General features: G+C 48.4%; 1 protein-coding gene across 5 annotated transcripts in view; it reads right to left on the bottom strand.

Moving 5' to 3' along the window:
• Nucleotides 1–4,888, bottom strand: part of ABL2 (ABL proto-oncogene 2, non-receptor tyrosine kinase) — a gene marked incomplete at its 5' end in the record, with an annotated part of 85,332 nt that extends 80,444 nt beyond the window's left edge. For all 5 annotated transcript variants that reach the window (XM_081194320.1, XM_081194319.1, XM_081194318.1 and 2 more), the window contains one exon: nucleotides 4,672–4,888. In XM_081194320.1, the coding sequence (XP_081050446.1) occupies nucleotides 4,672–4,888 (217 nt within the window). The remainder of the gene's footprint in view (nucleotides 1–4,671) is intronic.
• Nucleotides 4,889–13,467: the final 8,579 nt, after the last annotated feature.

Below are 13,467 nucleotides of genomic sequence, written 5' to 3' on the forward strand. Positions count from 1 at the left end.
TGATATTGGCCCAAACTAAGGTCATTGACAGGCTTCTTTGGAACTTACTGGCTGATTTATCAATATGACTTTGGCACAGTATGAGGCAGCTTTATAGTTATCTGTTTTGTTGTGTTCATACTACTGGTAATTTTGATATTTTTGCACTGATTGTGCTGCGGCAATTATCAGTTACTTTGGGCTTCTTTCTGGAAGGAAAAGCAGGGTACAAATGTGAAATGAAAATGAAACTTCAGAACTTACTCTTTGACCATGAAGCCAATATTATTCACCCTTGAGGCTAGTGCTGAAATGAACCCACAACTCTGGTTGAAGTTTCAAGGACAGAATCCTACCCAGTAGTCAGCCTATACCCCTACGTAGCTTGTGTACAACAATCCATGTGAACATTTTATTGTGAGTACAAGCAAAAACCATGACTTTACAGGTGGAGCATGTCCAAAACATACGTGAAAACCTGACTACATTACTAACACTTCTCTGCCAAGAGTCCTGACACCTTGCCTTGGAACTCCAGCCACAAACACCCAACAGCCCTTCTTCCTCTAATCTGACAGTTGGGGTGCACAGACAGAGAACCCCATACAAGTAAGTAAGAAAGGAAAGGTGATACAGTCAATGCAAAATATAGCTGCTGTAGCTGTCTGCCTCCACCTGCTTTATGGTTTTAATACTTTACCTCATACAATAGGGAGAAGAGTATTCCACACAGAAGAAACAATCATCCCCACATGCAGGTAAGATCTCTGTTGGCAAAGGTCAAGCCCTCCAATCCAACTGTAGCTGGTCAAACACTTTGGAGTACTTTTGCTTTACAAGTTCACAGCTCTGGTGCCTTGCATTACTGCCAGTGTTGGAGGAACTATTCAGGAATCACAGCCCCAGTGTATAGTATGCAGATATACCAGTTGTTTCTGAACAGCCAGAGTTCAATTGCAACCACCAACTCAGAAGGCAGTGCGCTCTCCACTTCCCTGATGTGGGTGGGGTAGTGGGTGGGGGAGATGGCTAAGGCATGACCACTGGCCAAGCACCATTTATTACTCTCTCTTGTACCTGTGCATGCAGGTTCAGCAGTGTTAGAAACTGAGATATGAAAGCTAGGAGCTAAATGGCACCTTAAACCTAGGTTATGGGCGCAACAACAGAATGTCTAGGCGCGCTTTTCTATAACAAAAAAACCCAACAAGGCTGAAAGTGAATGAATTGCAGCTAAAATATTGTGTTTGTTTTTCACATGATCTAGTCTCTTTTCCAGTCTTCAGACAGTAGCTAGAAGTAGGGAGGCAGAAAAAAGTCCCTCTTTCCTTCCACTCTGCAGTTTTAATCTGAAATCGTAGGCGCAGTACTGCTCCCAGAGCTCAGAAACTGCTTGCGCTAATGAAATTCCCTGTCACAAAATGCGCCTAGAACCATGGGAGTTTCGGACACTGGGTTCAAGGTCTATTTGTTCCAGGTATTACTAGATACCCTTTCAATCTCTTCCCTTTACTCTCCACAGGCCACACCCAGCTCCACATAGATCACAAGGAAGGCCCACCCCATGATCAGCAGTGACGGGAACGCCTCCTGCCTGTTCTGCCATGGACAATGACAACCTTACTGACTCTAGACAGGAACCAGGACCTTGGAAAACTTTAAGACAGATAGGTATGCAACAGGCAACAAAGAGCTGGTGCCTGCTACTCTGCTGTCTGAAGGCCCAAGACACAGATGCCCTGCTGGTTAACAACCCTACACATATCTTTTCAGAATCCATTACACCCTAGATAGTGTGGAATAAAGGCTATGATTTTGCCACTTGCTGGATGGGGATTTCACCCCCCCCCCACATGCTAGGAAGAGCTGAATTTGGCTGGCCTCAGCAGGTGAGAAGGTATGATGGGCTCATGATTAGTAGCCAAGGAAGCTCTGCTGTTGCTGTGTTGTGTGGCTTCTTCTGCCCTCTCTTTACGTTCAGTGCTCAAAAACAGTGCTTGAGCAGCCCAAGAAGATTCAAATCCCGATTGGTACATATGCCTGGGGACTGGGAGCAGCAGGGATATTTTTGTCTGTTCCACTGGAGATCATGGAGCAGGGGCACTGTGGCATCATTGTGTGCATTACAGGGAGGTGTTCTGGAACATGTCCTCATCACTGCGAGTTCATTCACTCCCTCTTTGTGTAGGCGGCATTGCTGGCACATTTCCCCAATTGGTGCGCCTTGTTTGTGCTCCTGCTATTTTTGCACTGTTTGGGGGATTTTCCAAGTGGTACATTTCCCACCCCCACGCTGCATTAAGTGGGTATATGATACAGCAGTTGTTACACCAGCATCTCCCCTTCCACGCAAAGCATATTTGCCGTATGGAAGTGGCTCTGCAAATCCTGTACCAGCTACACCCTCCTTTCCTAGCAGTTTTCAAAGGGTGTTCCAGAGAACCCAAGAAATTATGAAAAGGTTCCTCAATGAACCTTGGGCAAGTTTTATTAAAGTGACTTTTCCACCAATGCTCACTTTCTCCTGAAATGTACACACAGGATCAGAGCATTTGGTGTATTCTACTCCATTTCATGCAGAAGAGAATGGTTGTGTTGCTGAGCGGATCTGGCCAGCACTCAACACAAATTTAGCAATTTCTCTAGGGCATATCCCAAAACAATGTGTAAAGCACAGACGTCCACAGGTGTCAATTCCACATGGATTTTTTTTAATATAACATAGAAACTTTTAAAATTATAGTTGTAATCTAGAGAACCTGCTGTATTCTGCCTACATCACCATAAACATAACCGAACTCCTTGGTCAGGTACTTCTCATCCAGCTAAAGTAGTTCATACATATGGATCTCAATCAATCCATTTGCAACAATGACCACATGAACTTAAAATAAATTATAGTCAAATGTGGTAAAAATCACAAGTAGTATTACAAATTACTGAAATTAAGACAAATTGGTAATCATCCTGAGGAGGGGTTCTGTTTTAGACTAACTGCAGCTTTTCATGAGTGGTATGTAACCAAGTTTTACTCAGAGTAAACCCATTGCTATTAATGGACCCAATTTAGGCATGCTCGTTAATTTTAATGTGTCTATTTTGAGTAAAACTCAGTTGAATACCACTCATTATACTGCAAAGTTGCTACCATGCTACATTAAGTTTGTCAGGAGATAATGAAAGAACAATAACAATATAAGTAGCCAATACTGCTTTTTTACCTTGATATGCAATGTGTTTCTTAATAGCATTACATCTCTCACAGACATACCCACAGCCTCCCAGCTACAGATGCTGACTTTTTCCTCAAGAGAGGACACACACAGTTCTCTTCTGCTGTCATCTCTGCTGGTAAAGGTAATCACAGAGCAGACTGTTACCCTAAGAGCAGAGCTGCCATCACAATGTCACCAAATAATGTAGAAAGGAACCCTGATAAACAGTGACCATAAGGTTCTGAAATAATGTAACGTCTTTGGCACCTTCTAAGCAATGCAATGCATATCTCAGTTGCCACAATTTGTGACAGGCACCTTAGGATGAGGTTCATCCTTACCAAAATTAACTTTATCACAACAATCAGGAGATGGGGAAAGAAAAGGCAGCAACTGACAGAGCAAGGGTGAAGGTGAACCAGAAGATATATTAATAGACAAACAGATGTTGGCAGGAAGCACATACACACAAAATCAAAACGGGAGGACCTAAAGCCTGCTGTGGAAAACAGCCCAATTGCAGATAAAGCAAAGCATTTTGTTGCAATTTCTAAAACATATCTCACCACTATAGCAACATTACTAACACAGGGCATTCTAAAGGGATGCACGCCTTTGACCTACATCTGTAGCACCAGAACATTTAGACCAGAGTTCCCCAACCTTGGGCCTCCAGCTGTTTTTGGACTACAACTCCCATCATCCCTCGCTAGCAAGACCAGTGGTCAAGGATGATGGGAATTGTAGTCCAAAAACAGCTGGAGGCCCAAGGTTGGGGAACACTGATTTAGACTACCTTAAACAACCAACTCACTCAAGTGTGCAGTAAACATGAAAGCTGACCATATATACAAATATTCCAGGGGAATAACAAAAACTGCTATGTATTCCAGAGAGGCAGCCTTGTCGTGTGCTGCAGCAAAAACAAAAAGAACACTTAGAAGACCAATGCATTTATTGTGGGAATAAGCTTTCGCCAGGTCGGTTTGCAGCCATGGGGGGATGGCTCACAAGCTCGAGAGACCCTAAAGTCAAGCACGAGCTAGGTCCGCAGAGGTTACCTACCCATATGCCCTGAAACAGTTAAACTGGAGCCACAATCTTGGTTCAGAGCAGTATACCTGTCAAGGACAAGGTGCTTTTGGGGGGGGGGGAGAGCATACAACAGGGAAGGGCTGCTGCCTTCCTGCTTGGCCGGTCCCTCCCCTCCAGGCATCTAACAGGCCACTGCTGGGAACAACATGCTGGACCAGGAAGACCTTTGTCTGATGCAAGAGCGCAATTCTTCCTGTTGTGTTTTTTTTTTGAGCGGGGGCGGGTGTGCCTGCCCGCCCCCCCCGGAAAGGAGGAGGCTTCGCTCGCCGCCCCCCAGCCCTCGCCTCAGCGCCACACCCACCCGCGCCCAGCATCTGCGGCAGCCTCCTCGCCCCCGGTCTCTCTCTCTCTCCCCCCCCCCCCCGTTCCCTTCCCACCTTACCGTGTTGGGTGAAGATATTGAAGCCGCTCTCGGCCCCTCGCGGGGCGGCCACCTCTCGCCTCCGGCCGGCGGGCCTGGCTGCGCTGCCCCGGAGCCCCCTCGGCTGGGGCTGGGAAAGAGGCGGCGGCTGTTGCTGCTGCTGCTGCGTCGCCGCCGCCGGCTGCTGGAGCGCGGAGGAGGCGCCCGGCTCCCCGACGCGGCCCACCTGCTGCCCCATCCCCGTCCCCCGCCCGTCTCGGGCCCCCGCCACAGCCCTCGGCCGCCGCCTCGCGCTCACATGCCGCCGCCGGCGACGCTCCCCCAGCCGCGCCCGCCCAGGCCCGCTTCCCCACAGGGCTGCCCTGCCGCCTCTTCCTCCTCCTCGCCACCGCGCTCCGGACAGGCCCTCACGGACTCGCCCCCTCAACCCCCGCCGCCGCCATCTTGACCACAGAGCTGAGGGGGCGAGGGGCAGAGCGGCTCCTTCTCGCCCACCCTTCCCACCTCCGGTCCTCCAGGGGCGGCGATGGCTCCGCCTCCCGCCCGAGGCCCCGCCCCGCGACGTCGGCGGCTCAACGGGAGCCTCCGCCCCGCCCCGCCCCGTCCCGCGCACGCGCGCGCGCCTCCGCTTCACCAGTGGAACCGAACTTTAAAATGACGCCTAGGATAGCCGGGATCAGTGGCGTAGCGTGGGTTGTCAGCACCCGGGGCAAGGCAAGTAATTTGCGCCCCCTAACCCGTGGATTTTGCGCCCCCTAACCCGTGGAGCGCGCCCCCCAGATGTTGCGCCAGGTGCGCCCGCCCCCCCTGCACCCCCACGCTACGCCACTGAGTGCCACGCTTAGCCTTTGTGGCCAGGAGCCATCGCGAGCATATTTTAAAGAGGTCTAGAAAGGGAGAACCCCCCTCTCTTTTCCCAGCCCCCACCCTCGAAGATGATGGTGGTGGTGAATTAAATTTGTATACCGCCCTTCATCCATAGATCTCAGGGCGCTTCACACCATAAACATGGCCGTTCACATCCTGCACCGGGTCTTTCCGCGCTCCCCACGATGCCCGCCGGCTACCGAGGAGAGACCCCAGACCCGGACTTTGCGCAGGGGGGTGTCTATTCCCTCTGTGCGCCAGGTGCCTCCAGTGAGGCTGAAGGGCAGAGGGATGGGTGCTCCTGACAGATTTGGATTTTTATGACTTTTTTGTATTAGGCTTCTGCATTCTGGCCATCTTTTAGCGCAGTGTTTCTCAACTGGGGGCCATATGGCTCCCTGGGCCCTCCCCCCAGGATATTCTAAGGGGGCCACAGATGAAAATCCTGTAAATGGGGCGGGTACGGCACGAGACGGGGGGGGGGGGCAGAGAGAGAAGTGAGAAGTGAAGAAAACAGAAGTGACCTAGAGAAATAAACAAGAAAAAGACGTTGCTGTTTCTTTGCAAGAAGTGCTGCTAGAGCTGCAGAACGAAGTAGCAGCCAGAGTAACTTTCAGTCAAGAAAAACACCGTTTTTGGATAAAGTGTACAATATCTTTAAAGTTTCCACAGCTTTGGGATAAAGCAAAATTGTTTTAGTGGCATTTCCTACGTCTTACTTAGTAGAAGGAGGTTTCTACCTGGCCTGAGCAGTCTGAAGGGCGGGGGGGGGGGCAGCAGAGCGTAGAGGAGAGGGTCCCTGCCTAACCCCTTTCCCACCAGCCATGATCCAACTCAATATTATTCCAGGCTGAGCCTGCTTCTCTCAGCCCCGGGAAGCCATGAGTCAAGAGAGAGCCGGAGAGCCAGCGCTGAGAGCCGGAGCCAGCGGCGCCCCCTTCTGCCGGGAGACCCTCGCCCGCCCGCCGGCTTCCTCTCGGAGGGTTTAGGCGCAGCGAGGCCCCTTGGAGCTCTCCTCCCTCCCAGTCGGCAGAAGCAGCTGCCGCCTGTGGCTGGGCCGAGGGGATGGCGTCGGCGTCGGGGTGCGGAGGCTGCCCGTGCCTGGCCAGGCGTCGGTGGCAGCGTCGGCGCTGCTGCAGCGGCTGCTCCTCCTGCGAGCAGTGAGTGGAGCGCAGCTGCAGCGGCGGCGGGGGGCGCGCGCGCGCTAGGGGCGCAAGGCTGGCGGTGGCGGCGGGGAGCCCGGCGGAGGAAGGAACTTGTCCCTTTCCTCTGGACTCGCGCCCCCCCCAGATGTTGCGCCCGGTGCGGCCGGCACCCCTGGCACCCCCCCACGCTACGCCACTGGCCGGGATAAAGAGTCAAATACATTTGATCATTATTATTCCTAATAGATGTTCCCTCAAGTATTGGGGGGGGGAGTATTCTTATTATGCCATATTTTTAAAAAGCCAAACACTTTTAAAAATTAATTAAAGTATTTATTTAATGCACTTTCTAACATAAAATCCATTCGAGAATAGAGGGTGAGGTTAGAAACATATTCTCCTTTCTTGAAATGTTTTTGTGTTCTCCACCTTTCGGTTTGTGTTTTTTTTTAAATTGTTTTATTTTAATGGATGATAGTAACAGGAGATTTGAAGTGCAAGTAGATAAATAGGTACCACTCCGGCGGGAAGGTAAACGGCGTTTCCGTGCGCTGCTCTGGTTCGCCAGAAGCGGCTTAGTCCTGCTGGCCACATGACCCGGAAGCTGTCTGCGGACAAACGCTGGCTCCCTCGGCCAATAAAGCGAGATGAGCGCCGCAACCCCAAAGTCGGCCACGACTGGACCTAATGGTCAGGGGTCCCTTTACCTATATTTGTGTAAATGTTATCACCATTTTATTTGTATGCCACCTGTCCGTAGTTAAAACCAGTGGTGGGGTTTCTGGGGCTGCTCAACAGTACGCAACACCGGCACCTTTTTTGCGTAGAAGAAAAACACTGGTTAAAAATCTGGCACTGCCTGTAACAGCTTCACGGTTGTTGTACCAGCACAGGTTTTTTTCTAGAAGAAAAGCACTGGTTAAAACCATGTTTTAAGCAGCTTTCAGCATGAAAAAAACCCCATAATTACAAAAGTAGCCATAAACAATAAGCAAAACACTTCAAAAAGTACACAAAATTGACTAATATCCACATAAATCATAGGTAAAGGTAAAGGGACCCCTGACCATTAGGTCCAGTCGTGGCCGACTCTGGGGTTGTGGTGCTCATCTCGCTTTACTGGCCGAGGGAGCCGGCGTACAGCTTCCGGGTCATGTGGCCAGCATGACTAAGCCGCTTCTGGCGAACCAGAGCAGCTGTTTACCTTCCCGCCGGAGTAGTACCTATTTATCTACTTGCACTTTGATGTGCTCTCGAACTGCTAGGTGGGCAGGATCAGGGACCGAGCAATGGGAGCTCACCCCGTCACAGGGATTCGAACCGCCGACCTTCTGATCGACCTTCTGATCGGTTTAATCCACAGCGCTACCTAGCACATCCCAGCACATAAATCCTAAGAACAGCTAAAAATAATAATAATAAAAATGTAGTATCGATAACAGCAACAAAACCCCACTCAGCAGGACCCCAGCCCAAGACCTCTGGAGCTACATGGCACTCCTCATCAAGCAGAATGTAAATGTAAATTTTTTGATGTTTGCTCAGCTTTCAAAGCAGCCACATGGATACCAGAGGGCATGTTGAATATTTCACTGCGCAAGATCAGTGTGGGAGAGGAGGTGGAGAAAGCGCTTGGAGAAACACTTATTCACAGGTGACAAGCTATGTTTTGAACATAATCATTTTGTCTGGCTGACTTCAGGTATGACCATGCTTAGCTCATGACTGATATGATATGTTAGCCTTTTCTTCATGTGCCCAAATCATTGCTTCTGGGAACTGAAGATTTTGGGCATAATCCAGCAAAACATAAATCACAACTAGCCCAAATTCCACTGACTCTCCCAACAAGAGCTGCTCAAATAGAAGTCTTTCTGGATTGTACCACATGGGGGGGGGGTCTTACAAAAAATGGGCATGGTGGAGGGAAAAGATGTCCAGAGTCCTTCCCCCTTGCATCTAGTTTTCTATCTGCAGGGAGGGTTTATTCCTTCATATGGCTGAGCATTCATTTATATGTTTCCCTTACCAGCAGACAGTCCAGGAAATGTTTTGCCACAAGTTGTCTCAAAAGTCTTCTTGCAACTAACTTTTGCTGGATTTTGTCTTGGTTTCTCTTATTAATATTCATTCCTTGACCCCAAGGACTGGTCACACGTAGCTCCTTCTTGGGGAATATGGTGTTAAACAATGGTGGTTAAGCAACTGCAGGAACTCTTAGAGGACAGTGGCGTAGCGTGGGGGTGCAGGGGGGGCCGGCCGCACCGGGCGCAACGTCTGGGGGTTAGGGGGCGCAAATCCACGGGTTAGGGGGCGCAAATTACTTGCCTTGCCCCGGGTGCTGACAACCCACGCTATGCCACTGTTGGAGGACACCGATTTTCTGGCCCCATTTCAATCTGATTTCAAGAGTGATGTTGGTTTAGAAAATACATTGGTCACCTCAAAATATGACTTATTCTAGGGGAAGGGCAATATTGCTCATTCATGCAGTCCTTTCAGCTGCTTTTGATCACATTGGCCGCAATATCCACCTGGTTTGGCTCTTACGAGGCAGTGTGTTGGGTGGTTCTGCTGCTACTTGGCAGGTTGATTATATCCCTGTCCAGGAATGGGTGAAGTTCATCACGGGTGTTCTTAGCCACAGAGACAACTTACACCTTCAATGAGTGATGGAGCTATGAGTTTTCAGAGACTATGAACATGCTTTTTCAAGTGGAGTATGACCTTCATTGAGAACAGGATTTCTACCTAACGTCCTAACTCAATTATCTACCCACCCACAAAGACATCATCATCATCACCACCATCATCATCATAATTTATTATTTATACCCCGCCCATCTGGCTGGGTTTCCCCAGCCACTCTGGGTGGCTTCCAACAAAATATTAATATACAATAGTCTATTAAACATTAAAAGCTTCCTTAAACAGGGCTGCCTTCAGATGTCTTCTAAAAGTCTGGTAGTTGTTTTTCTCTTTGACATCTGGTGGGAGGGTGTTCCACAGGGCGGGTTCCACTACTGAGAAGGCCCTCTGCCTGGTTCTCGCAGCGAGGGAACCGCCAGAAGGCCCTCGGAGCAGGTCCTCAGCATGTGAGCAGAATAATGGGGGTGGAAACGCTCCTTCAGGTTTACTGGACTGAGGCTGAAGTCTTGTTGGGTTTCGGTCTCTCAGAACTCAGCTCACTGCAGCATGCAGGCACCAGTGGAGAGCCCAAATGGACTCGCCTCATTCCAGTGTTAGTGATTGATGTATTGATAGCACCCAGGTCCAAACCCCTTGATGAGCATTGGTCTATCAGTGGTGGGGAACCTGTGGTCCTCCCTAGTCTCTGACTGGCCTGCTGATCTCTTCCTAGGTGACACCTCCCCAAACCACACCGTCACTGGCTCACATTATGTTTTGGCTGGATGGAAGTTGTCCTTGCTGAAGAGATGACTTGTGTGTGACAGGGCTATAGAGTTGCATGTTACCCCACCCTTGGCATATAACTCCTGGAAGGATATCTACTAGGAAATATGGCCCTCAGGATGAAGTCCCCCATCCCTAACTGGCAGTGACTCTTTGGGGTTTCAGGCCAGAATCTCCTAGACCAGGGGTCTGCAACCTTTAAGACAAAAAGAGCCACTTGGACCCGTTTCTGAAGGGAAAAAAACTGGGAGCCGCAAAACTCGTCATTATAAAAATAACTTTTTTGTCACTTTTTAATTATTTCTTTGACCCCTCAGAATTACTCCTCATAGAAATAAATGTTAAATTAACAAGTTACCTTTTTGTGTGTGTGTGTTCTTCACTCCCCTTCAAAACAGTGACCAGCGTACAGGCCCCCTTTCAATGCAGTGACCAGCGTACATGCCCCTTACAATGTAGCGCGCGGGCGGGAAGGTGACGTCAGGACGGTGCGTGACTAACGCACGCACAACCCCCATGTGACATCACAGCCAGTACAGCGCCCGCCACAGTGGGGAGTGTCGGGGCGCACAATGCGCCTCCTCCCCTCACTAGTATCCGCCCCGGAGCCGCGACAAAGGTGTAAAAGAGCCACATGCGGCTCCGGAGCCGCGGGTTGCAGACCCCTGTCCTAGACCTATCCAGGGATGCTGGGAATTGGACCTGGGATCTTCATGCAAAACAGATGCTCTACCACAGTGCATCTATGTGGGGTTTATTGTCTGTTTGCTTGGTTGTAAGTTGCTTTGGGCAAGATAGTGAATGAGAAATCTAATTAATAAAATCATAATACCACTGATTTACAGCCCTTCCACAATGGAAGCATGGGTGATATGCCGATTTCGCTACTTCAGAGTAGGATATAGAAGGGATGACTGAAAGCTTAATTGATCTGGTGCTGAATAGGGTTGTGACTTTTTGAGATTTTGAAGGAAACAACAGAATATTTCAAAAATATACTGTAGAGTTACCTTGGGAATGGGCTGGGACTTGAGTTCAAGGCTTCAATTCAAGGCAAATGGTATCACTGTGGCCTTATGAAACTGTAGGAGGCAGAGACCTGTTATACCAACTAAATTCCAGGTATTGAAAATAGCCATGAGGTATTTGGAGAGGAAAATGCACTGCTGCATTGTGTAATAACAATACGAACTAGATCTTCTGGAAACTAGTGAAAGGCTGAGATATATTTCCAACAAATGAGAGATGGTGGGGAAGTGCTATTAAAACAATGGCAGAAGTTTCAATAAAGCAGGGATGGAGGAAACTGAGGGAAGTGGCAGCTTTAAACAATGGCAGAGGTTTTAGAAAAGGACTGGTTGGCGGTTCGAATCCCCGCAATGGGGTGAGCTCCCGTCGCTCAGTCCCTGCTCCTGCCAACCTAGCAGTTCGAAAGCACATCAAAGTGTAAGTAGATAAATAGATACCACTCCGGTGGGAAGGTAAACGGCGTTTCCGTGTGCTGCTCTGGTTCGCCAGAAGCGGCTTAGTCATACTGGCCACATGACCCGGAAGCTGTACGCCGGCTCCCTCGGCCAATAAAGCACCGCAACCCCAGAGTCGGCCACAACTGGACTAACGGTCACGGGTCCCTTTACCTTTACGAAGTATTTGTGAGCTCCACATCCTTTCTTTCTCACAAGGCAGCTGAGGAATGAAAGAAGGGAAAGTTGCAAAGGAAGGAAAACTGAAAAGGAAAAAGTGGTTGTTTTGAGTGGCAGAGGTCTGAATAAAGCAGGGATTTAGAGATGCTGAGAGGAAAAAGTTTTCAAACGATGGCAGACATGAGCGAGCAAGGAAACACACAGGGGAGGGGCTGTTTAAAACAATATTTCAGGACAGTGAGAACGGCATTCGGAAAGACTTCAGTGTCAGCTGTTTGTGTTGTACTCATTCTGTTATTCCTCCTTGTTAAAACTGGGTTTTTATAATTCAAAAATACCCAGTGTCACACCATCCCTGCTCTACTTAAATCTCTGCCATTGTTGGAGTACAGCGAGAAAGGAGAGGCACTGACAAGGGTGGGGAGGCTGTTTTTAAACTTCTCTCTCTTCCATTCCTCAGCTGCCTTATATGACAGAGATGAAGGAGTCCTCAAATATTCCATAGTATCTTCCTACAATCATGTATTTAACTCCTGGTATCATGTGTTATCTTCAACATGAAGCCCCAGATTCAATGCAAGAATTTAGAACAGGTATTTTATTAACAAGCAAACACCCATATATGTACAACATCCATCAACTGAATTTAATTTTCGCTAACATACTTGCCCTTCAGATTCTACCTATCTTAAAGATACGATAACATAGATCAGCTTGGAGTGTGTGTGCAAAGGGGGCTGCACAATAGGGGAGAGACTAATACATGGAAATTGGGGGATCTGTGTGCATGGGAGAGTTGATAGTGTGGTGGCAGATCCACACATGGCTATTGTGCACTTGTCAAGAGACAAAATAAAAAAATTCCTTCCAGTAGCACCTTAAAGACCAACTAAGTTAGTTCTTGGTATGAGCTTTCGTGTGCATGCACACTTCTTCAGATACACTGAAACAGAAGTTGCCAGATCCTTCTATATAGTGAGAAGGTGGGGAGGGGTATTACTCAGAAGGGTGGTGGGAATGGGAGATTGGCAGATAGCTGAGATGAGCCTGTTGACGACTCTTAACGAGTCATGTATAATGAGATAAGAATCCAATGTCTTTGTTCAAACAAAGAACAAAGACAGTGTTTTAACAAAGGCATTGGATTCTTATCTCATTATACATGACTTAGCCATTTTTCACCTTCTCACCCCTTGCCTTTTCCTGTAAGACCTATTGCAGTCATTAAGAGTCGTCAACAGGCTCATCTCAGCTATCTGCCAATCTCCCATTTTCACCACCCTTCTGAGTAATACCCCTCCCCACCTTCTCTCTATATAGAAGGATCTGGCAACTTCTGTTTCAGTGTATCTGAAGAAGTGTGCATGCACACGAAAGCTCATACCAAGAACTAACTTAGTTGGTCTTTAAGGTGCTACTGGAAGGAATTTTTTTATTTTGACTATGGCAGACCAACACGACTACCTATCTGTAACTGGAACCTTGTCAAGAGACAGTAAAACTTACAACAAATATGAGTTTTTATTTGTTAATACCATGCACATAGTGCAGGAGGACACCTCAGCAAAATATGGATACAAGCCCCTGGAACCATATACCTGCTAAGCCATAAGATAAACTCATAAGATTTGAAGCATATAAAATCTCTCCAGGCAATGATGACCCTCCATATTATCCTGTCAGCCCACATAAACACAAAATTTCATTGGCAGTGCAATCCCATACACGTCTACTCAAAAGTAAGTCCC

Source organism: Podarcis bocagei (assembly GCF_964188305.1).
Source record: "Podarcis bocagei genome assembly, chromosome: 5".
Lineage (NCBI taxonomy): Eukaryota > Metazoa > Chordata > Lepidosauria > Squamata > Lacertidae > Podarcis > Podarcis bocagei.